At 41.2% G+C, this 22,440-nt stretch overlaps 1 protein-coding gene across 1 annotated transcript in view; it reads right to left on the reverse strand.

The window, feature by feature from the left end:
* Positions 1-16,066, reverse strand: part of zswim5 (zinc finger, SWIM-type containing 5) — a 53,863-nt gene extending 37,797 nt beyond the window's left edge. The window contains exon 1 of the mRNA XM_026374526.2: positions 15,462-16,066. Within this exon, the coding sequence (XP_026230311.1) occupies positions 15,462-15,993 (532 nt within the window). The 5' untranslated portion in view covers positions 15,994-16,066. The remainder of the gene's footprint in view (positions 1-15,461) is intronic.
* Positions 16,067-22,440: the final 6,374 nt, after the last annotated feature.

A 22,440-nucleotide genomic window follows, 5' to 3' on the forward strand; every position in this document is an offset into this window, starting at 1 on the left:
TTCTCCTCAGTTCCCACAATACATTAAAGCTGCACTAAACATCATATTTGTGTGTTAACAGATTAACCTATGTAGTGTAAGGAGCCCCTTTCACACAACCCTCAGAGAATCATCCCCCAGCTCTGCAGCGCTACAGAGCACTTTTTGGCTTCTTATGGTGCATTTTGGTTTTGAGGACTACGACTTTACTATTATGGTTCAAAGCATAGACAGTTTTCTAGAAAAAGAATCCAACGCCAGAATGTACACCACCGGCCCAGCACCAAAAAGCAGATTATTGAACAATGTTAGCAACAAGTCAACTCAGTGGAGCATTTAGCAAAAACGAAAATTTCTCTCAGGAGTTAACTAAAACAGATACTGAACGCTGTCACAGATCTGTATTTTTTATTATTCTGCAAGCATTTACTAGTTATATAAGTGCCAGTGTCAGTGGCAGCTGTTTGTTTTGCCACTGAAAAACAGAATAACTATAGAATAAATAATTGCACATGTGCAAGGTTCTCCATATTTGTAATGCAAAAACAGTCAGCAAAAAAATGTGTTTTATTAACAATCAGATGTTAAAACAGCTGGACTCAAATTGGATTTAATAACTTCTTTCACCAAAAGCCCATCAGCTGCAGATCAGCCAGGTCAGCACAGTGAAATACAATATGAAGAGCTCGGGGAGATGCTCCAACTGCAAAAGGCTGAAAAGGTCTGTGATCACCTGCTGTGTGCAGGCAGCTTCAGTGCCTCCTTCTTCAAAGTCAATCTGATGGAAAAGTCTTTCTAAAACTATTTTTACTACACCTATGAGGAGTTTCATTGAAGAATGTGCACTGCTTTCCACAGACGAATATCTAGATCTAATATTAAATCTTAAATCATAAGAAGAAAAGTGGTTAAAACACAGAACATAAAGATACCATCACCACACCACTGCACTCCCAAGAAAACTAAAGTTCTGCTGCCTCTTTAGAGTTGGTGTCCAGCTTTGGCGAACAGAAGAAGAGAAGAAGAGGAGGGAGGTGAAAGCACAAAAGGACAAAGAGGCCAAGTTGAGGCTAACTAGCAGTTTTCAGCGAGGAGATAGAGCCAGAGACTCCAATCAGGGAGAATTATCCAGATATACCCTCTTCAATCAGATGGCCATTCCTGTTACCTCTCTCTGCCTTTCATCTGTCATCTTCTTATTCCTACAACTCAGAATGGGAGATGATTAAAGGTAACAGCAGTGAATCTACTCCTGTTCTTTGAAAAAGGGGAGAAGAGGTGACTATTGTTGATGCAAAATGCCGTACACGCTGAAAACAACATTTTTAAGGTGATATTTTGGTTGATGGATGTCTATTGAGTTTTGTGTCTTGTGTTTATCTTAGTTTTAAAACACAGACCCACACACTGTACTGTCCCTGAATGCCTCACAGTACAAATGACCTGTACCATGTTTCAGTCTTCACCTTACACCCGTAGAAAACATACATTGATTTTGTTAATTATTTTTTGCATTACCAATTCATTTGTTTGCTTGGTTTTCAAGCAAAAACTACATTTTATATTTGCCATAGATTTATGTCTTGAATTGAGACAAAGAAGAAAAAAAAAGAAAGAGAGTAAATCCCTGTTTACCTAGCAAGTTCTTACATGTTTAACTAAACATTCAAATGTAAGGACAGTTGGACTGTCCAACAATCAGCAGTGTTCTCCGGGAACCTGTGGATGCCTCCAGAGAAGAGAAAGAGAAAACTTGAAAATATGAAAGTGCTTTTTGGCTTTAGAAGCAGATGAGATAAGATACCATTTAATTGCTTCTTTCATAAGCACAGCTTTAATCCTATTGTTACAGCAGTGGTGTTTCATCCAACTGATAACTCACAATACTTTGAACACTGATTTACATACACATACACACACACACACACACACACACATACACACACACACACACACAGTTTTCTGTTCTGCTGCCATGGCAGAAAAAGTGCTTAACATGCCACATGCTCCCTTTTTTGAGGCAAAATGTAACTAGGTGAAAATTAGACTTTAAAATCAAAAAGAAAAGCATACACAGATCACTTCTGTGTGTGTGTGTGTGTGTGTTTGAATGAGAGAGGAACAGAGAGTTAAAGAAGAGGAAGGCAAAAGGGATGAGAATGTCTGATAGGATATTGGATTGGTTCTTGCATTCAACACCGTTTCCATGAAGGCCAAAACAGAAAGTCAAAGTTAAAACTAATCAAAAATTGGGAAGTAAAGAAATGCACATTTAGATGCACTGGGCTCCCTGTGGGTTTACAGGACAAAGCCTAGAGCCCTAGAGACAAAACTCGCCAATGAATCCTATTGAGCACGCACTGACAACAAAAGTCCTGTGGTGTGAGACAGTGCAGAAGGCACCTAATCTTGTTACATGATGACAACTACTAGAAACCCTGTATTTACTGATATATGGCCACACTTGGAAAGACAGACAGAGACACACACACACACACACACACACACACACACACACACACACACACACGGAGAGACACTGAAGCAGGCAGCAAAGTAACAGGAAATCATTCACAGCAGTAAAGTGGACATTTAGTAACCTATTATGTGCTTCCAGTGATGGACAGTTTACTGGCCTCATCTGAACTGACAGTTTAAGTGGTTTGGGTTCAAACGTCTTGAGGCCATCTTACATAGGTAATGTTTCAAACAGCTGCATTAGCAAGAGGGGCTTTATACCCAGGATCCATTTGATCATTATGTTATCCGTCGAAATTTATTTACAGCTGCACACAGCTGTGACGCTCGCTGTCTGCGTGCTAATGTGTGAGCCAGTCTACTCTGTGAATAGTAGGGTCCAGGAAGTGATTTCTGGCAAGGGCACTGTCAGTTAAAGGAAGTTCCATGAAGATAGGTTTCTGTTCTTTACCAATGTCCATTTTTACAGTTTACAGGTTTGACATGTTCTTCCATTCTGAGCAGTGCTTAGTTTATGTGGCTGCAAACAAGGAAAAATCACACTACAGTTACGAGTCATGAGTCAATTGAGGTCCAATGCCACTTACTTTTACCACATAAAAACTACTCAAAGTACTATTCGTGCTCCCCTGCCAAACCAATATTCTGTGTTGACATTTTCCTGCTTTCCATAATAACTGGCTTCTTATGGGCCGGTGAAGTCGTGCTTTAAGGATGTGTGCGTTAAGCTCAGAGGTCAAAGGCTTCATTCCAATCATTCCAGTGGAACCTGTTTCTAATCATACAACACTAATTAACCCTTATTACCCCTGCCATTATCAAAAAACGCCCGCAATTGGCTAAATTGCTTGGCAGTGGAGGTGTTCAGGGTGGATTTGGTAAAAAGTCAGTGAGTAGTTAATTATTACTATAAAAGTACCGTAAAAATAAATGGAAAACATGTTTGTTGGCCATGGTTGTGGTGCTGGTGGGATATTTGCAAAACGCTCTTGGGTTTTTATTTATTAATTTCTTTTTATTTTATACATAACAGGCTATTAGAGTTAAACTGAATTGATGCCAGGCAGATACCAGACTAAAAAAATCCTGTCTCCACAAGCTTTGTTTGGGTGCAAGGAGGGTAGAGGAGGCTGGGTGGGGCCAGCAGGGGTGTGTGATCAGACGAGCCAGAAAAGGGCATGGTGACGCTTTAAGCGTAGAAGGCCACCGTTTGTGTGTGTGTGCGCGCGCATGTGTGTGCATGCGTGTAAGAGGGTGAGAGGTCTTGACCAGACTGGTCCTCACGGCTGTTGACCACATTAATCATGTTGCATTGAGAGGACCTTGTGTATGTGAGCTTGTCCTCTTCTGTCCCTTGTGTGTGTGTGTGTGTGTGTGTGTGTGTGTGTTGCTGCACTTGACTGCTCCTATCAATTCAATTTCAATCCTCCCTCAGCTCCCTTCATTTCTCAGGGCATCCCATCCCCCACCACTGAGCTCAGTAGTCTCTCTCTCTCCCCCTCTCTCTCCCTTTCCTTGTGTGTGTGATGGACTGCTGAGAGCCTAATGAGGTCCCTCCCTCCCTTTTGGCTTTTTTTGTGACTGTGGAGTGTATGTGAAGGGGGAGGGGAGAGCCAGAGGTGACAGGTTGGTTATGTACTTTGTACTGAATTTGCCTTTCAGCTCTCGTCTGCCTCCTCTCCTTCCTTGCTTCACACCTCCTCTCACTGCCCCCCTTTTACTTCCATTCCTCCTTCCTTCACACCCTCTCCCTTTCCCTCTTCTTGCTCCTTGCCTCTGCCTTGCTTTCATCTTGTTGCTCACCTATCCCATCCCTTGTTCATATCCCCTCCTGCGCTCCTTCTCCTCCCTCTGCAGACAACTTACCATTTATTTGCCGGAGAGACTGGGGCCTAATGAGCTTCCACTAAAGAAACCCGCACAGAGCACCATTATTAGAAGGTGAGGAGAGAGGGGAGAGCAAAGGAGGCAGGTATAGAGCATGATGTTTAGAAAAAGTAAACTGGGGTGATTCCTATTAACCCTGTGTTCAATGAACAAAAGCTGAGGAGGCATCTTCCACTCTATGAGATATGAGAACTGGAGTTTTGTTTAAAACCTCTACAATCAACTGACTGCTTCCCTTTTGCCCCCAACTGACTTGTGAATTGGAGACCAAAGCTGAGCTAAAAGAAGAAAGACTATTGTATTGTATTGTGTTGAACAGCTGACAGACAATACATATCTGCGCTAGTACAGGGTTTCTGTGTATTTTCCAAGGACACCTCAACAAGTAGCCAAAAAGGACCCGGGAAACGAACCACTAACCTTGGGGTTTGTAAGCAACGGCTCTACCACCTGAGCTACTGCCGTCCGTTTGCTAACATATTAGACATTATTTTTTAATGTGACTACAATTCTTTGAACAGACACAATTTACAGGCATCTTTAGCCATCTAAAGAAAGTGTGGATGTGCCCTTAACCCAAGCTTCTATTGTAAATGAATACATTTAGGTCCACAGTAATACTGTGAAGACTCTTGAATTTTATTATCAGAAATACCAAGGAGACTTAGCTGAAAGCATCACTTCAGAGCTTTATTCAAACATCAGGAGCTGTATGTAAACATAGCTATAGGTATACTGTGGTCCTGGTTACTCAGACAAAGAATAACAGAAGTGGTTTAGACCATTCCCGAACCACTTGGGGGTTAAAAAGCGGCACACACATTTCAGATTCACATGGTGAATAACTCAGAATAATTCGCCATCACAGGAGGCCCTGGCTCATTTGCTAATGCACACTGACAGTCTGAATCACCATAATAGGAGACTTGGTCTCTAAGTGATATAATTATTTGTAGTTTTAGCACTAAGTGCTTCCTTTAAAAACTTACCCACACATTTGGGCAAAGGGAATGATGGAGTGGAAGAGAGCAATGAAAATCAAAAGAAGAGCAGAGATTCACAAACCTTTACAATCAGAAAAAAGCTCAAATCACTTGAGGAGGTCAGTGCTGATGATTAACACAACAACTGGTAAATAAAGTAGAAGGAGAATGTTTTCATCTAAAGGATAAAGACAGCAGCACATCTGTAGACCATGACAATACTGAGATGCACACATGGAAAAAGAAAAAAAGCATGGTTCTTGACAAAGAAAAAAAAAAAAAAGCGTAGTTGTTGACTCCTATTTCCTGAGATCAAAGTCATCCAAATGTATGGAAATAGTTTCTATTCCAACTATAATGGATGTCTCACACAATAGACTCCTATGGGCCCTCGTCTGTGTTGTTGGCAGTAATAACACTGTTGTTGTCAGGGGCTTTGATTGCTGCTGAGATTTGAAAAGCACATAGGACACAGGCACTAGCTGCAATACACAATAGTGTGTGTATTCAGAAGAGGAGTGTGTGTGTGTGTGTGTTTGTGTATGTGTGTGTGTGTGTGTGTGTGTGTGTGTGTGTGGGGGGGGGGGGTTAGGGGTCCTATCTGTGTCTGATATCTATGATCCACGACTGCCCATTTCAAGTGGAGATGGGCAACACAATACAGCACCAGATTCACTGCATTCAAAGGCAAGATGGAAAGTATCACCACAGAGATCAAGAAACGGTCAGGACTAGCTAACACAAAGCAGGGCATTATGGGAACAGAAGAAGGATTTCCATTGGAAGTGACAGTGAGTGGAGTGCTGTATTCAAAACGCTCCAGATGTGGAACTAAAGAATGTATGTGCATGACTTTAACACTGTTTGTTGTCACAATAATATTGTGTTTTCTGCACATGGTGTTTAAATCTGTAATCTTTCCAAGCATCAGTGTTCAAGGTGCAGTACCCCCAAACCGGTTCCACTACCATTTGCTCACTGGCTCCCCTACATGCACATCAAATAACGAAGTGGACATAACAGATTATGTGTGGTGTAAAAGGTCAAATCTAATCTAATGGGCTCTAATGGGCTTTTCAATATTATGGTTTAGTCTCTGACTCTGTACCTGTCTGCTTTTTGACTACTCTTTTAAGATACGACGAAATATGTGAGTGTAAAATAAGAAAACAAAACTATTACTATATATTACTAACTACTATTATGCTGTAAAAAAACAAAAAAAACTTTTGGCTTTCTTGGTTAAAGTTAGATACAAAGTTTGATACCACTCTCTAATCTGTAGGCTAATATGAGGCTACAGCCAGTTAGCTTAGCATAAAGACTGAAAACAGCTAGCCCGCCTCTGGTCTAAAATTAACAAAATAAATATAGCTGTACTAGTGCTTCTAATTAGTTTCTAATTAGCATTTTGCTAATAACTTGAAAAATGTCAAATTCAGTTACCTGTAGGCAGACTTTGGACAAAGCCTTGTTTCTACACTTGATATTTAGCATACAAAGTCCTAGATGAGTATCTTTCATTTAAATTTCAGCAAACAAAACAAATATTTATTTTTCTGTGTCCCATTTCAAAATTTTAACCTAGCGACAAATTCCACTAGCAACATGGCAAGTATTATTTATATAGCAACAAGTGTAGTATTAAAGAAAGACCGAATATATTGAATTTGTGGAGTTTTCTGGGCAAAGAAAAAAAAAAATACAACTGCGATCAACTTATACTGATCACAGTTTTAATAAGATTAGGATTTTTACATCACATGTAATAGATTGAATGAGTAGATGTGTTGCAGCTTTAAATGCCATCACAACGCTCTTGAGCCACTCAGCTCTATGTATAGGCTGCAAACTCACTGAGGTATCAACACATGATCCACACATGGTGAATAAGTCATACCAACATGTCAAAAGACTATTGTTAAAGTGTTTAGGCCAAAATTGAGTTCTGCTTGACTGAGTTCTATCCAACCATCAAGTATCAATAGCATCACTGAAATTAACAGATAATTGAGATTTTTTTTTTTTTTTTTTATCTCAACAAGATAAAAACGGAGGAAGCAAATTGGGTTGGGCATCAGGAAAATTAAGTTTTCATCCAGGGTGAATTATTTCATCAACTGAGTTACCAACATCTTCAAATGCAACTTCTTTATTTCTTATGTGGCTGGTGAAAGGATTTACATTAGTTCATGCCCAAGTCAGAAAGAATTCACACAAAAAAATCACATTGTCTTTAAATAGATCTAACCCCCAGAGAATTACTTTTATGGAAATGTGTCACTTAATCTCATGTGAAAAGAGTTTTGGGATTATAATATATTGAGAGGTAGTATAGAGAATATAGTATTTCCCACTATCATACAGCTGTGATCTAAAACATGCTAACAAAGTGATCACAAGAGTAATCATCAATTTTATTTGGGTCTGATTTGCATTTCAAATACCCACTTCCCCTCCATTTCTGTCCTTTCTCCCCAACATTTGTTAGGCAATTACAACCAAACGAGCACATAATACTCCAGTCTGCAAACCTCATCCTTCTCTTTCAAGTCCAGCCTCTCTCTAAAACGTGGACAGTGGCCAAATGTGTACAACCACCATGGTAAATACACACTTGTACACACATGGAAAATCAAAATAAAGACAGGTGTGGCACAGTGCAATAACTGAATACAGCAGGATTCAGAAGCTAAAAGGACAAGGCCACCATTGATCTCGGCTGATAATTGTACACCCACCACCCAAGGCAAAAGCACTTAAGGCGGAGGAGAGCACACAAACACACAGGATAGTGAGGAATGAAAACCGACCGCGAGTAGTAAAAACATACAAACATGTTGTACTGTTATTTAAGTGGTAGAAAAGCATCTGTTGTTCGGGGACTGAAGTGATCAAACACCAAAGTCAAAGAATGAAGTTTTTTTTGCAAACAATACCAGAGTGGAAATGGCATAGTTCAACATCATAGCAAAAATGTGGCTGAAATACCTGAGATCAGGTTTAAACAGAAAGCACAGGAGGGAAAGACACACAGAGGAAATAAAAACAGTACTAAAAATACAGAAGGAGACAGCAAGAAAAAGGTTTAAATCACTTTTTAACAGTTAATGTTGAGAGGTTAAGTGTGAAAGTTACGTGGCTTAAGACATAACTGTACTTTTTCATTAATATTATTATTCTAATTATACTTTGGTTTCTAGTCAACACAATTATTGAGACATTCTCCCAAAAGAAATATTTCTCAAAAATGGTGATGCATCTGAAAAAATTACATCAGAAGCAGGAGAAGCTTCCAAACATGTTGATTTAAAAATGATTATTTCCCCAGAAAGTTTGAAACAAACTACTTCGTATAAAGTCACACTGCTGCAAATAGTACATCTCAGTAATTCTTTGTTCTTACTTATTTACCAGACTTTGTGTGCTGTCTTGTTGACAGCATGGACAGTTTGGCACTCTGGATCCTGAGTATTAATCAACAAAAATCCGAGGCAGATCACAGCACTGGACGTTCTGTTAACTGACAAGTGTAGAGCACTTAGCAACAAGACTGAGACAAAAGAAGAAACTGTGGACTGGCACTTTCCCATTCCTCTTCCATCATGCTTTTTGTGTCTCAAATATAATGTACAGATGGTCGCCTCTCTGTCTGGTGGAGGAAGCACTCCAACAACAAACTCTGATTAATGATTTTATATAATTAGCCCTCATGTGTGCTCGCTCATGCACGCGTGTGTACAGGTGCCTCTCCCTTTGATGAGCACAACAACAGAACATCTTCCTAATGGCCTCATCTTTCACAAGCCTCTCCAAGAGCTAATAAGAGTGCGGGGACGATTTGTTTTACCGATTTTCCCTTTTCGAGTGTGGCGGGCATGGAATTAATTACACTGATTAAATATTGTTTGTCTGCGCTGTGTGCTAAGAAAGGCTTGAAGACAGACTATGGGAGTGTTTATGAATGCCTGTGTGTGCTAAGTGGCTAAAGTTGTGGCTCAGAATGGGCTCTGTTGTGAATATACAGTACATAGATAAATAGATATACAAGAATAAATGCACTTAAACTTGTTTAGTAATGCTCAAGCATCCAGCAACAATTACTACTGCAGTGAAGGTTAAAGCACTTACAAAGTGGAAATGTACTCTCTTTGTCTGAAAGTGATGCACAATTTAAAAAAAAAAACTTTTTCATAACATATCTTTGTTGCACAAAGCTGCAAAGCACTTTAAAACAACAAGATATGAGGATTAAAGTACACTGAAACACACAAACAGGATAAAAGGTTATATAAAACATGCAGAAAACCTATAAAAAACCCAAATATTTAAAAGTAAAATGACTTATTTTGGTTGGTTTCTAAATGTGTGTAACAAGTGCCTTGGTAACAAGTAACAAGTGTTGTGCCTTTAAGATGCTGACTCCACTGTTATTTTCACCAGTTGGCTACTAACTGTAGCCAATGGAGGAAGGTAACAACAACAAGTTGTGGGTCATAACATAAAACCAAGAGAAAGAGTTTACAAACTTTTTCAAAAGCCCAGGGAGCTGCAGAGTAGTAACTCTTTGCATGTATGTCACTTATACACAATAACTTACATTATTATTCAAGTTTCCAGCCTACAAACAGGATCAGTGAGTGAAACCCTCTAAGGGTACTTTCACACCTACAGGCTTTTGAATCTTGAGCGAATCTTGGTGCTGTTCGTTGAGTCTGGTGTGAACACTGTAATCGCACTTTTGTGCGAACCAAAGCAGCCGCATGGAGACCCCCAAAAAGAGGTGGTCTTGATCCAAATCATCTAGTGAACTCTGGTGTGGTACTCCGCGTGAGTAAGCATGCCGAACCAAAACAGGACTAAAAGCTATGAATTGCATGATTTAAGAGGATGAATCGCGGACACAGACATCTGGTCAGATGAGTGTGCAAGTGATGTAATGTAATAAACAATCACCTGAGGGAAGACCAACTCTGTGTGAAAAGGAAGTTCGCCAACTAACTTCTCAAGTGATTCGGACCAGAGCAAACTCCCACATATACGTAAACACCATCAGCTAACTCATTCGGGTAATGTCTGAAGTTACTCATTGCTGCTCAGAACATCATGAGCACACGCCCAGAGCTTCACTGTCATCTGTCTGACTTCTTTCTCACTCACAGTAATGATTCTTTCCAGCTTCCTCCAGTCCTCCTGTCAAAACCACTAACACTTCTTTAACTTGCAGCAGCCTTATGGGGGAAACTGTGGAGGAGACGGAGGGTAAAAGCAAGGAAAAAAAAAACTTTTAAGATCTTAGTGTGGCCAACTAATCCCTTTACTATGCTGGAGCTTTCAGACAGAATATGATTGAAGCATGAGTCATCTTTTACTGATGTAAGTTACAGAAACAGAGAGGAGTGTGTTAAGGACATAAAAGAGCATGAAAGATAGAAAACAGGCGTACAGTTACATAGGCTGATGGTTGAGTGAAAAGCAGACAAGGAAAGAAGGCAACGGGCAAAGAAATAAATACAAAGGTGAAGACAAGAGAGATGGAAGAAAAGATGAGAAGCGAACAGTGTCAGTGGACAGCGTCCTGAGAGTCAAGTCAGAAAGAAAGATGGGAGATGAGGCGAGCGAAGATGAGCTCACCACCTCCTTCTGTCTTTTATCACAACGCTCGAGCAAGTGAAGAGCCGATTTACACCAGAGGCTCACAAGCTTTTCCACAACAAGGAACCCCACAGCTATTTCTGCCAGGAAATTACATCTGAGAAAATACTGGCAAGACCAACCAGCAACACCCCCCTACGCGCACACATTCATCAAACTGAAAACTGTAAGATCATACATGAACTGACACTGAGTAAGCACAGTGATAACAACTAGCACCTCCACAGGAACTGCGTAATTTAAATATCTGTAGGTGATGGGAAGGCCAGAAGACTGCTCTTTTAAATGCTTCATTATGGAGTCTGTCAGAGTAGTAGGACTTGCACAGGGGATCTAGATAACCTACATCACAACTGCTTATGCATTCTTCAAAATGTGCAAATTCTTGCAGGAGGTACGGAGTCAATGCAGTGCTAAAAAACACATTTTACATAAAGTGTTTATTAATTTTAATTAAATCCGGTGAAAATACTCCAAATCTGATCATTGGATAATCTAAGAAAGACTCTGATCTGAACCGTTTTCAAAATATAGATGTGGTTCACCAAAAAGCCTGTTAATGATCAGTATCTAACCATAATTAAAGGACTACTTCAGAATTTTAAAGACTTTCCAGGAGCTCAAACGTTCAGAGTAAAGAAACTCCACAGTTTTTCCTCCCACCGACTGGCTGCCCCGTACAGTTTAATCCTGTTCAGCTTTGCTGCTTCGCTTTGTCAGAGTCACCAGTGATTGAAAAGGCGTCGGGGACCCATTACAGCTTTATGTAACGTCAGTGAGACAGGGATGTGCACACACACACACATCCACGCAGATCCCTCCCACGACCCCCTTTCTGTGAACAAGGGGTTTTTCTACTGCTGGGTAACAAAGCATGACCCAATAATCCCAAAGCTTGACTCAAAGCTAAAGAAACCCCCACTTCCCTCCCTCCTCTTATATCCCTTCCTCCCGCTCTCTGAGGACTTTATAAGGCTCTGGGAATGGGGCTTCTGGATGTGCATGTGTGTGCTGTGTATGGAGGGGAGGCGGGTACAAATACAAGCAAGCTTAGCTTTGATTATTCTAATTATGACTTGGAGCGAGGAGCAGATTATTATGAACACATGGGCCAATGAGTTGTTGATGAGCTCACGTCCCCTCAGTCTGTCAGCATTACAGTTAAAAGAGGCCGACAGACAAAGGAGTTTGCTTGTAATGTGCGGAGGTTGAGGATGTCACAGATCTGACATCAGCATGCACTGAAATTACTCTTTCAAAACAGGTTCTTCATTACGCAGGCAACAATTGTCCCCGTCTTCTCACACACTTCTTGTCAGGGTTTCAACTTTCTGTGACCTAAGCACTAAATTTGTCAAGTACCGCAGAGCAAAAAAAAGCACCTCACTGAGCCTCTTTTTACACCTTAGCACCACATCCCATTAGTGATTATCCAAAAAAACACAAGAGCAGATCTGGCTCTGGGCACACCGATTCAGAAACACAGACATAAAAAGTCTAAAGATGAGCATGAGTTTACAGGAACTGGAGCTCCTGCTGGGCTTGTGATAGCTGTGAGGGGTGACAAAAAATACATTATATCTCATGATAGTCTAGCTTGTGAGCTCATCACTTCAGCATTTCTGGTGCTTCTGGGTCTTTGCTGCATGATGGTTGTGTAATGGTGATTTTTCACTAAATCTAATATGAGAGGAATTACCCATATTTGGCTATTTGGAAACATTTCAGCTTCCTAAAAGTCACAAAGATTAGGGCTACATGCCAATGCAGCATCGCAGCCAACACTCCAACACAAGATGGGTGCAGATGGACAAAGATAAATACAGAAAAGAAATCTATTTGCTTTTGGTGCATATATGTAACTTGAAGCTGTGTCAACAATTAGCACTTGTACAATGCAGTTCAAAAGTTTAATAAAAGTTTTCCAGACTGCAGTACCTCCACATGCCACATTTCAAACCATGCATCATCACCTGCATGTGTCAGCACGCAGCCTGGTCTCAGTCGTAATCACTCTCCGGCAAGCCCCTATTAACAGAAGGCAGGAGGCAAGTCCATCTCCCTTTGTTAAAAACAAGTATTACCACTATTTTAAGTGCTGATTATATTACGCTGTGTCAGATGAAAGCAGTCTTAAAGACTGTCATTTACATGCGTGTAACATGATCTGTAATGGTGCATTTTGTATGAGCATGCCCAACCTTTCTAAATCCAGCCATGAAAAAAAAAAAAAAAAAGAAGTAAACTAAACATAACTGTTGTTCATGTTAAGTCAGTGAGTAAACTGGTTCTCATGAAGTGCAAAGTGAAGAACAAGTCAAATCTTATCTTGATGTCACACAGCTATTTAGCCCCTCTTGTGTTTTGTTGACAGAAAGACAAAACCATGTGGCCTGCTTGGTATGACCGACCTTGGGGCAGATTGGAAACGATCCCTCAGTGAAGCAGGTAAGACTGGAAGTGTTTGCTTACTGGTTTATGCTTTTGTTTGACCATTTACATTTCAACTGAAGCTTGTACTCAGTGGCATACAGCTTCTTTAATCCCATACTATACATTCAGCAGTGCTACAAACTTAAAAAAAAACAAAAAAAAAAAAACGCACCCATGAGCATGAACAGACTGATCCACTAGCTCTACTAACACACACACACGACTTCACCTGTGTGGGAGTACCTGATTCATGTGTTTGCAATGACAGGAAGTGGTAAAAGTAGGCCATCACTTCAAACTTGCTCAAGAACCCTTCACTCGCAAACAGCCCTTGCATACGAAAGCAAACACGAGGCCTTAAGGGAAATCAACAAAACATCAGATCATCGGAACAAATCGAACTTGTTTAACTTGACTAGCTGTGCATTGTTTCCCCCAGTATAATCACATCTCTCTCTCTCTCTCTCTCTCTCTCTCTTTCTTTCTCTCTCTCTCTGCTGCAGACTCCAACTTGCTCAACTCATGGAGCCAGACTGCAACAAATCTCACTGAGTGCAAGTCTCACTTTCATATTCATAAGTCTCAAATTTCATTAAGTTATAGGGTGGAATCGATGAGCATTTATGAGATGCAATTAGATACAGCAGTCACACAGAGAGAAAACCTAGCAGCCACAGTTTGCAGCTACCCCCCTACACACACACACACACACACACCAGATACCTTGGAGCAACATGAAACCCCAGACAAGCTCTAGTGGCTCTCACACCATATGGCCTTAGACAAATCCTCCTGGTAACCATAAAAGCCTGTTTTTGTTTTGTCGTTTTTTTTTGTTTTTTTTTTAACTATCCATCGGTTTCATCTCATCAATTTCCCCGATGTGTGAGCTGGTGTTTTAGTGGCTGTGTGGAGTCGGGGGTATGAGGCTAATGAGAGTGTGAGTGGAGACGGAGCTGTGCGGAATGGCCCTTTGTTCGGGAACAGCCTCTCTGCAGCGCTAGAAACGCGAGACGCTTATCGATCATTTCCAACTGGAAGCCTTTTGTGTTGCAGCGATTGAGAGGCTGCGGACAAACGCACCAATAAAAGGTGGTTTAACGTTCAATTCAGCTACTTATGGGTTAACTTTGATTATCAAAATAAAACTCTTAACGTGTTTTTTTTTCTTCCACGTTGGTGGCGATCGAGCTCTTTGTCCGGTCGGACCAGCAGCAGCAGCAGCAGCACATAAACAGAGCGCTGTGGGGGATTTTTTCGGATTAATGTTGGATTAATCATAATAAGGGAGCCAATAACCGCCTTTGTTCCTTCACTAAGCCACGCTCAGACGATGGTTGTGTTGAGGGGGTAAAAAAAAAAAAAACGACTTTTGCAACGGGAAATTCGCACAAACACAAATAAAGCCCCGACGCTGCAGCGTTGGGTCCTTTTGTATCCGCGTCTGTCAGCTCTTCTCCTCCGCGCCTCCCCCTGCCTTTCTGCCGGGGTGACGGCTTCAGCCCGCTCCGGCCGTCGACGCGGAGCCCCGGAGAGGGAGAGGAGTGCTGATAGTTGCCTTTTCCCCTGTTTGAACCCCCCCCCCCCGCTCCCCAAACACACAGCGAGTCGAGGCTTTTTAACGTGAAGGGCAGAAGTGGTTAAAGACGCCGTCGCCAGCGGCAGAGCTGCAGAGTAATGAAAAGCCACAATAGGAAGCCCTTTAATTTTTAAACAGCAGCTGCTCGGCTAAGCTAGCAAACAACCTTATCTTCGCTTCCCTTTTCGCACACGGGGTCGACAAAAGCTCCATATCTGTTAAAAAAAAAAAAAAAAAACGTTTCCTTGGAAGTGTACTAAACTAAACACACAAGTAGAGCCGTGTGTGGGCTTTATGTGCGCCGAAAACAGACGCTTTGCATACTTTCCACGATAGCAGGGAAAACTTCCATCAATCATCCCCAGTATAGATCCAGCAGCAGCAGCAGCGGCGGCGGCGGCGACAGACGGTCCACAGTGTTAGAGCCAGGAGAGCTTCGTCTCGCTACACTCACATATTCCACTTACCGACTTGTAAAACGTTTTCCACACAGCCGGTCTCTAGCAGCCTGATACCGCGGCGGAATGGCAGTCCGTCTCCAGTTCCCACCGCTCCGGCTGCCCCCACGGTGCCCGTCGTACCGGCGCTAGATCCTCCGCCGCCACCTGCGGTCGTCGTAGCTCCGGACCCCGTACCCCCAGACCCACCGGTGGCCGCCGACGGACCCTCCTCTCCGGCGACTCGGCACTGAAACGAAGAGTACATGCATATCTCCTTCTCGTTGCGGGGAAAAGACCAGTAGACTATGCGGCGCTGGACGGGCTCCGGGATCCGCTCGAAGCGCTCCTCTACTCTCTCGAAGGCCCACTTTTCCGCTACTGCCTTAGCGGCACAGTCCAGAAGAGACTCCGGGGAACGACACCGAGAGCTGGGCAAGCCGCTTCCGTGGCCGGGCCCCGGACCGGGACCCCTAGGAGGTGGGCGCAAACAGGGTCGCTTGCTGGCCGGTGGTAAGGAGAGGAAAGGATGGGGCGGCTGTTCTCTGCGTCCTTCCGCCATGGCGAGCCGATCAACACTGACGAGACGGACGGTGTGCGGACACCGAGCAGCAGCAGGAAGCAGATTACACACACACACACACACACACACACACACACACACACACACACACACACACACACACACACACACACACACACACACACACACACACACACTGAGCAGCCAGTGTCAAACTAGACAGGATTCAAAGCGACACTTCCGGCTAAAACATTTCAAAATAAAAATCGTTTTTACAAGAGTACAAACAGACTTTACAGTGCAAAAGTGAAATATTCTGTGAGATGACAAGTCAGCTATAATAAAATCAACCATAAAATAATATACCTAATTTATAATCATTATGCTATCACAATAAATATGATACAATTTTTGGGATTCAAAAATGTCATCGAAATCATACGAAATGTTAGGGAAGCAGCCCTCTGTCAGTGCATATGAAACTTTTGTTGCTGAAATTAGGGCACAGTTTTGTGAATGAATTGACACTTTGCATTAATGGCCCATCAACGTGCAATTAAAAAAAAAAAATCTATAAACCTATTATATGGCTCAGTAGCTGATTTATAAATCGGTTTGTAAAGTACAGTATCCCCTGCATTCGCACTTTTACCCAATTTACAACAGCTTCTCATTTTTCTCACATGTTCATGGTATATTTTGGAGTGGAGACTATTAATGGAGACAGACTATTAATTATATCACTGTCATGGATGATTAATCTGACAGAGATTTTGTAGATTAAACAGTTTATATCAAATGTTAGTGCCCAGTACCAACCATAACTTCCCAGTCTCAAGGTCCTGTTTTTTCACTCGGTTCTAAAGATATATGTTCTGTTCACAGTGTTACATGGCAGTGAAGCAAATTCTCTTATTGAACAAGCTTTATAGTGTTTATCATTATCAAAATGATAATTTAGTAATATTAGATCGCATTCTGTATCATTCTGTCTTAGCTATAAATAGTAAAAGTTCTTCTCTCCCCACTGCTTCTCTGTCATTTGTTTTAAAGAGATGAAAAGTATAGAAAGATAATGGTTCAGATTGATGCAATCTGTGAATTTAGAGAATAGGTTACACTCTAAATCCATTACAAATCCAAAATGTTGCACCGTGTTCGGACCCTTCTGTTTCAGCATCCACTAATCATATGAATATAATAGAAAAAACAGCTGAGTGGCATCAGTAACTTGAAGAACTTGCTGAAATGTGGACAGGTTCTGGATTCCTAAGACTTAGAAGATCATATTTTGAATAATACACGTAACGAAAAACTCCATCCTCCAGTTTCCTATCAATGTTTTATTTTTTTTGTTTGTTTTTTTGAGTCATTTAGAAAATAGTTTTAATATCTAAGACATGAGAGAAAGCTCAAGCACCTGCATCACCCTGCATTTACCATATCAGAAGGCTGTCATGTGTTTCCATTCCACTGTATATATTGAGTATTTTATACAAAAAAAAAATCATTAAATAATAAATAAAAATAAATAAAATAGCAATAGTTTATCACCTCGGAAAAAGAATGACAACAGCAATGTTTAGGTCTTTTATTTTAAAAGTCTAACCTTTTAATTTCCTGTCTCTTTGGCTATATGTCTGTGCCACTTGATGCAGCTGAGCAGGCAGAGAAGGCACAGAGTTTAGAGAAGGAGAAGAGGAGGGGGTCAGTAGATTGATGAGAAGTGGAGGGTGTTACACATCACTAAACAACACAATAACAAAACTCTTCAGTCTCCTGTCAGCATGGAATGCCAACTGCAGCTCCCAGATCTGCTCTCTTCTACTCAAACAGGCTGTATTATTTATATGAATGGTGCTGATGCAAATACAGACATATGGCAAGTCTTCTATTTGTAAAGTCATTGCTGCAAAGCAGAATTTGTTCCATCTTCTATGTGTCTTTTTTTTCCTGTAAAAATAACATTTTGTTAACATCAATCTTCTAGTGGCCATAAAGTCTATATTTTTAGCAACCCCCATTTCACATGTGTACATCAGCTCCTAATTCATGGCTCACTGACCAGATCTGTGAACAACGCACCATGCTCAGGAGTGCTGAGGAGGGAAAGTGGCGCAAGTCCAAGGTTCCATCTGCTCTAGCAGTATATCAGAGCCTGCTGGCGTCATTTTCTCACAGCGTCACAAAGTCGAGTACTACCAGGACAAACTCAGCAGCACCACTGACACCAGGAAGCTTTTCTCCACTTTCAAGACCAAAATCCAAGACCCTTGAACGAGCAGTCTTCAATCAACTGACTGACTTCCTTTCTAGGGACGACCTCCTTGATGCCAACCTGTTTTGCTTAATGAGTGGTTGGCTCACTCTTCTTAGCTTCGGCTCAATCTTTTGTCTTAATTCTACTTGATCTATTCTAATCTACAGCCTTTCACACATTTAACCACCAGATCCTCCTTTCTTCACTTTCTAAATTTAGGCTTGTCTGGATGTACAATACCTTTAAGTTATCTTGGCAAGGGCAGGTTTCTAACTCTCACTGTTTCTCCACTGGAGTAGCGCAGGGCTCAGTTCTTAGTTCTTCTTGGTACTCCTTTCCATCTATTCTACATCCCTAGGTTCCATTATCCTGATTCATGTCTTTTCCTATCATTGCTATGCTGACGACACACAGCTCTTCTTGTCATTTTCACTGGATGACCCCACTGTCTCACTACACATCTCTGCATGTCTCGCCGACATTGCTGCATGGATGCAACAGCGGGGCTTCATAGATACAGAGTGTGTGCACTTGACTGGCCTGTCTGCAGTTCAGGTCTGTCTCCTGGTGAAAATGTATGCTACATCATGAAGAGGAGAAGCAGAAAACAGAGACCAGTGACTGTTGACTACTAAAGTAATGCATCCACTAAAACTGCAACAATTACTTTCCTGGTTCCGATCAAAACTTTTAGAAAAAGTCATAATTTTTCTGGAAATTAGGTTATGTATGCAGTATAAACATACAATTTGGACATGAATTTTGATGAAGATAGGGGCAGGAGGCAGGTTAAATTACAGCTCCACACCGTGCATCTGGTGCAGCTTGGCATGTTGCAATTGGAGCAATTTGGTGCCAATGCCAATGGACCAATCATATTACATCACAGTCTGGATAGGGTTTGGTGCTGTTTGGGTGCAAAAAAGCACTCTTGGTAATAATGTGGAAAAGAGGAAGGCCTGAGGCGCTCTCAAAATCTATGTCCATTAACTCACAATTATGCCAGCCTAAATAAAATCAAACCAGCTTAATAGATTTTTGGAGATCATTTGCTCCCTTTAATTCCCAACAAATACATATCACTCATGTTCTTCTCTGACCTTGTATGGGCAGTTACACTTTCTCATTTTCACAATAATTGACAATTGTGCAGACGGAGAAGATGTTTCATCAGGCTGGGATCAAGCCAATCTACATATAATGGCTAATAAAATGTCTGAAGAACGGATGCCATTGTTGAAATTACGCAGAGTATCTCCTCTGAAGTTGACTGTTTGGAGACGCGGGAGAGACATTAGTCGCTGGGCGCAGGCACAATATCCAGAAATGTCTCTCTCTGTGTATCCCCTTTCCTCTTCTAAAGACCGCTTTTTGGTGTGCAATTATATTAAACAATAGGCCAAAGCCAATGGAGGATGCAACCCGTTACCATGGAAATGACTATGATGGATTTGTGGATAGACAGAGCAGGTAATTGGAAAAAGATTGATGGGTGACAGAGTGAACGAGAGACATAGAAAGGGATGGAAAGAGAGAGGGATAAATTACTGAAGCAGCAGTGGGAGGAGACCCATCTTTCTGGGATTTGCAATTATATAATGATACATCCTCTCTCTCATTAAGTCAATACGCAATCACTCTTTCTTGCTCTTACATTCACTCCCTCTTCTCTCCTTCACCCTGTATTTGCTTTTCATCCCCCTCCCATATCCGGTTTTCTCTTCGTCTCCCCTTCACACTAGCTTTCTGTCCTGGCTCAAACAGAAAAGTGGATCCATTGTGTGTAATTCCTTTTATTATCACTCATGGCAGGGAGGTGCTATAAAGAGTAGTGATACCCCTGTGTGAGGCACACATCCATGCAGGCAGTGTCCAGGGCACATGAAGACGCAGTGTGTCTGTGTTGATGAGTTTTCAGGCTGTGGAGGAGCCTTGAAGGTAGAGAGGCTGGCTTATGATTGGAATATGATCGGTGACAATACTAATTAAACATTATAGGTGAGCAGGATGAAAATGTGATTGTCTCCTTCAAACTATAAAGTTATCCTTGATCAAGGCAATGACCTGGATGATGAATGAAACCTGAACACAAAGGTGCCGCTCTAGCACACATACACGTACACTGCTTGGCCAAAGAAAGTAGCACAATCTCACACACTGTTTGTTAGATCACCTTTTGCTTTGATTACAGCACGCATTTGTCAAGGAAGTCACCACATTTATTTCCATCACGAGTTGCATTCATTTTCGCCAACATCTTGTATTGATGATGGAATCAGACAGATGTGCAGTCCAGCACATCCCAAAGATTCTCAATGGGAATGAGAAATCCAGGTGGTAATGTCTATTGGTTATGCAGTGTATCCCTGCATGTAAATTTATTATAAATACATCAAATTTCACTTGGGGAACAGATTATTGGGGCAGAAACTAAGCTGTGGGTCCCCTTGATTCTCCAAAGGAAACTGGTTTGAAGTTGACGAAGCACAGATTTATTTTAGATTGTGATTCTGTATCATCAACTGTAATCCACAAGATTAAGACACTGGCATGGCAACAAGATTAGATAAAAATCCATAAGCCACCTCAAAAGTATTTCGTTATATTAGTAAGTTAATTAATTTAAACTAATTGACAGACTGAATCTAGGGCTTTTGCTGCCCTGGGGATGTTAACCCCTTTGCACAGTTGGTAATCCAGCCTGATTTAATCTTAACAGCTGAGACTGAGATGAATGATTTAACTTTTTGAGATATTAGCCTTAAAGGAACAGCAACAACCAATTATTGATAATATATGATAGGTGCATTATTAATATTTAATTTATATTGTGAAAATTGCAAGAATTGGTCCATTTTCCATGACTGGACATGAGACTGTTTCACATCCAATGTTACTGCTGATTGAGCACCTCAATTTAAGCATTCAATCAGCTCTTCTTGCCTGGATGTCAAGTTTGTCATGTCATGTTTTGTCAGTTTTCCCACAGTCATGATCTTTTTATTCATTTTGCTTCTTTCTGCCACTGGTACAATGCTCGTGATTGGATTGTTTAATGGCTCTTTGTTACTTCCCCATGCTCTATGGTAAGGTTAATTATTAAGCTCTGTGTTAACACCTAAGTTTGTGAAAACAAATGTAAACTATACAATAATTTATGGCTGAATTCCACTTAGCTTCTTCAGGTGTAAGGTCCTCATATATAAACCAGTTCAATATTTTGTTTTTCTGTACATTCCACTTCATTTCAGAATTTATTACAGTATGTGTTTTAGTTTTATAGCAGATTTTGTCTAGTTTCTTTACATGATGAACACAAAACTCACAACACTCAAAAACTCATAGAGGTGTGTGAAACAATCATATTTATATATGAAAAGTTCAGAGAAGTTAAATAGTAATAATATAACTTGTTTGAATGTGTCCCTTGTAAACACACACACATTTTACTGTCACATAGGCCATGCTAAACTACTCTGTTTAAAATTTTTACTTATCAAATGTACTGCCTTACTGTAACCCTAACCATCTCTACGAACTACCTCACACACACACACACTTCCTTGTCTTGTTGTGAAGATTGAGAGAAAAATAGAATAGAAATAGATGTGTGTAGCTATGGGGACAGCAGGGAGAAAAACACTGTTTCTCCACAGTGTGACAACATTCGATAGACAAACAGTGCAATATGAATGTTTGTGCGTGTGTGTTTGTTGGTCTAGACACACAACCGTGTACAAACACACACACACCTTTTGTCTCCCACAATCTTGCTAACCAAGGGTCTGACAGCTCAGGAACACGCTTTCCTCATCACACACACTCCACTTGAGCAGTTCATCACTAGGGGACAATAGAGCAAAAATATCCACCTCTCTTTCTCTCCCTCTGTCCCTCTTTTCTTTCTCTCTCTGCACCAGCGGCTATAATCATCTCAATTTATTTTCTACTGCAGTTTTGTCCTTCTGAGCTCCACAGCTTCATTGTACACTGATATAAAAGCTGCAAATGAAGAGGCAGGAGGGAGAACAGCCCTGTGCATGTTACTTGTGCTTGGTCACATGCAAGGCGTCATAAACTACTGACCTGATTTTAAATTAAAACTCAGTGAATGGTAGACCACACTGCGGTGGGCTGATTTCAGACCTGCATCAAAACAATACCCAGAGATTGTGAACAATCCCAACATTGGTCTCCTACTAAAACACTTGCACATTGTAAACTAG

This window comes from Anabas testudineus, chromosome 17, assembly GCF_900324465.2.
Source record: "Anabas testudineus chromosome 17, fAnaTes1.2, whole genome shotgun sequence".
Classification (NCBI taxonomy): Eukaryota; Metazoa; Chordata; class Actinopteri; order Anabantiformes; family Anabantidae; genus Anabas; species Anabas testudineus.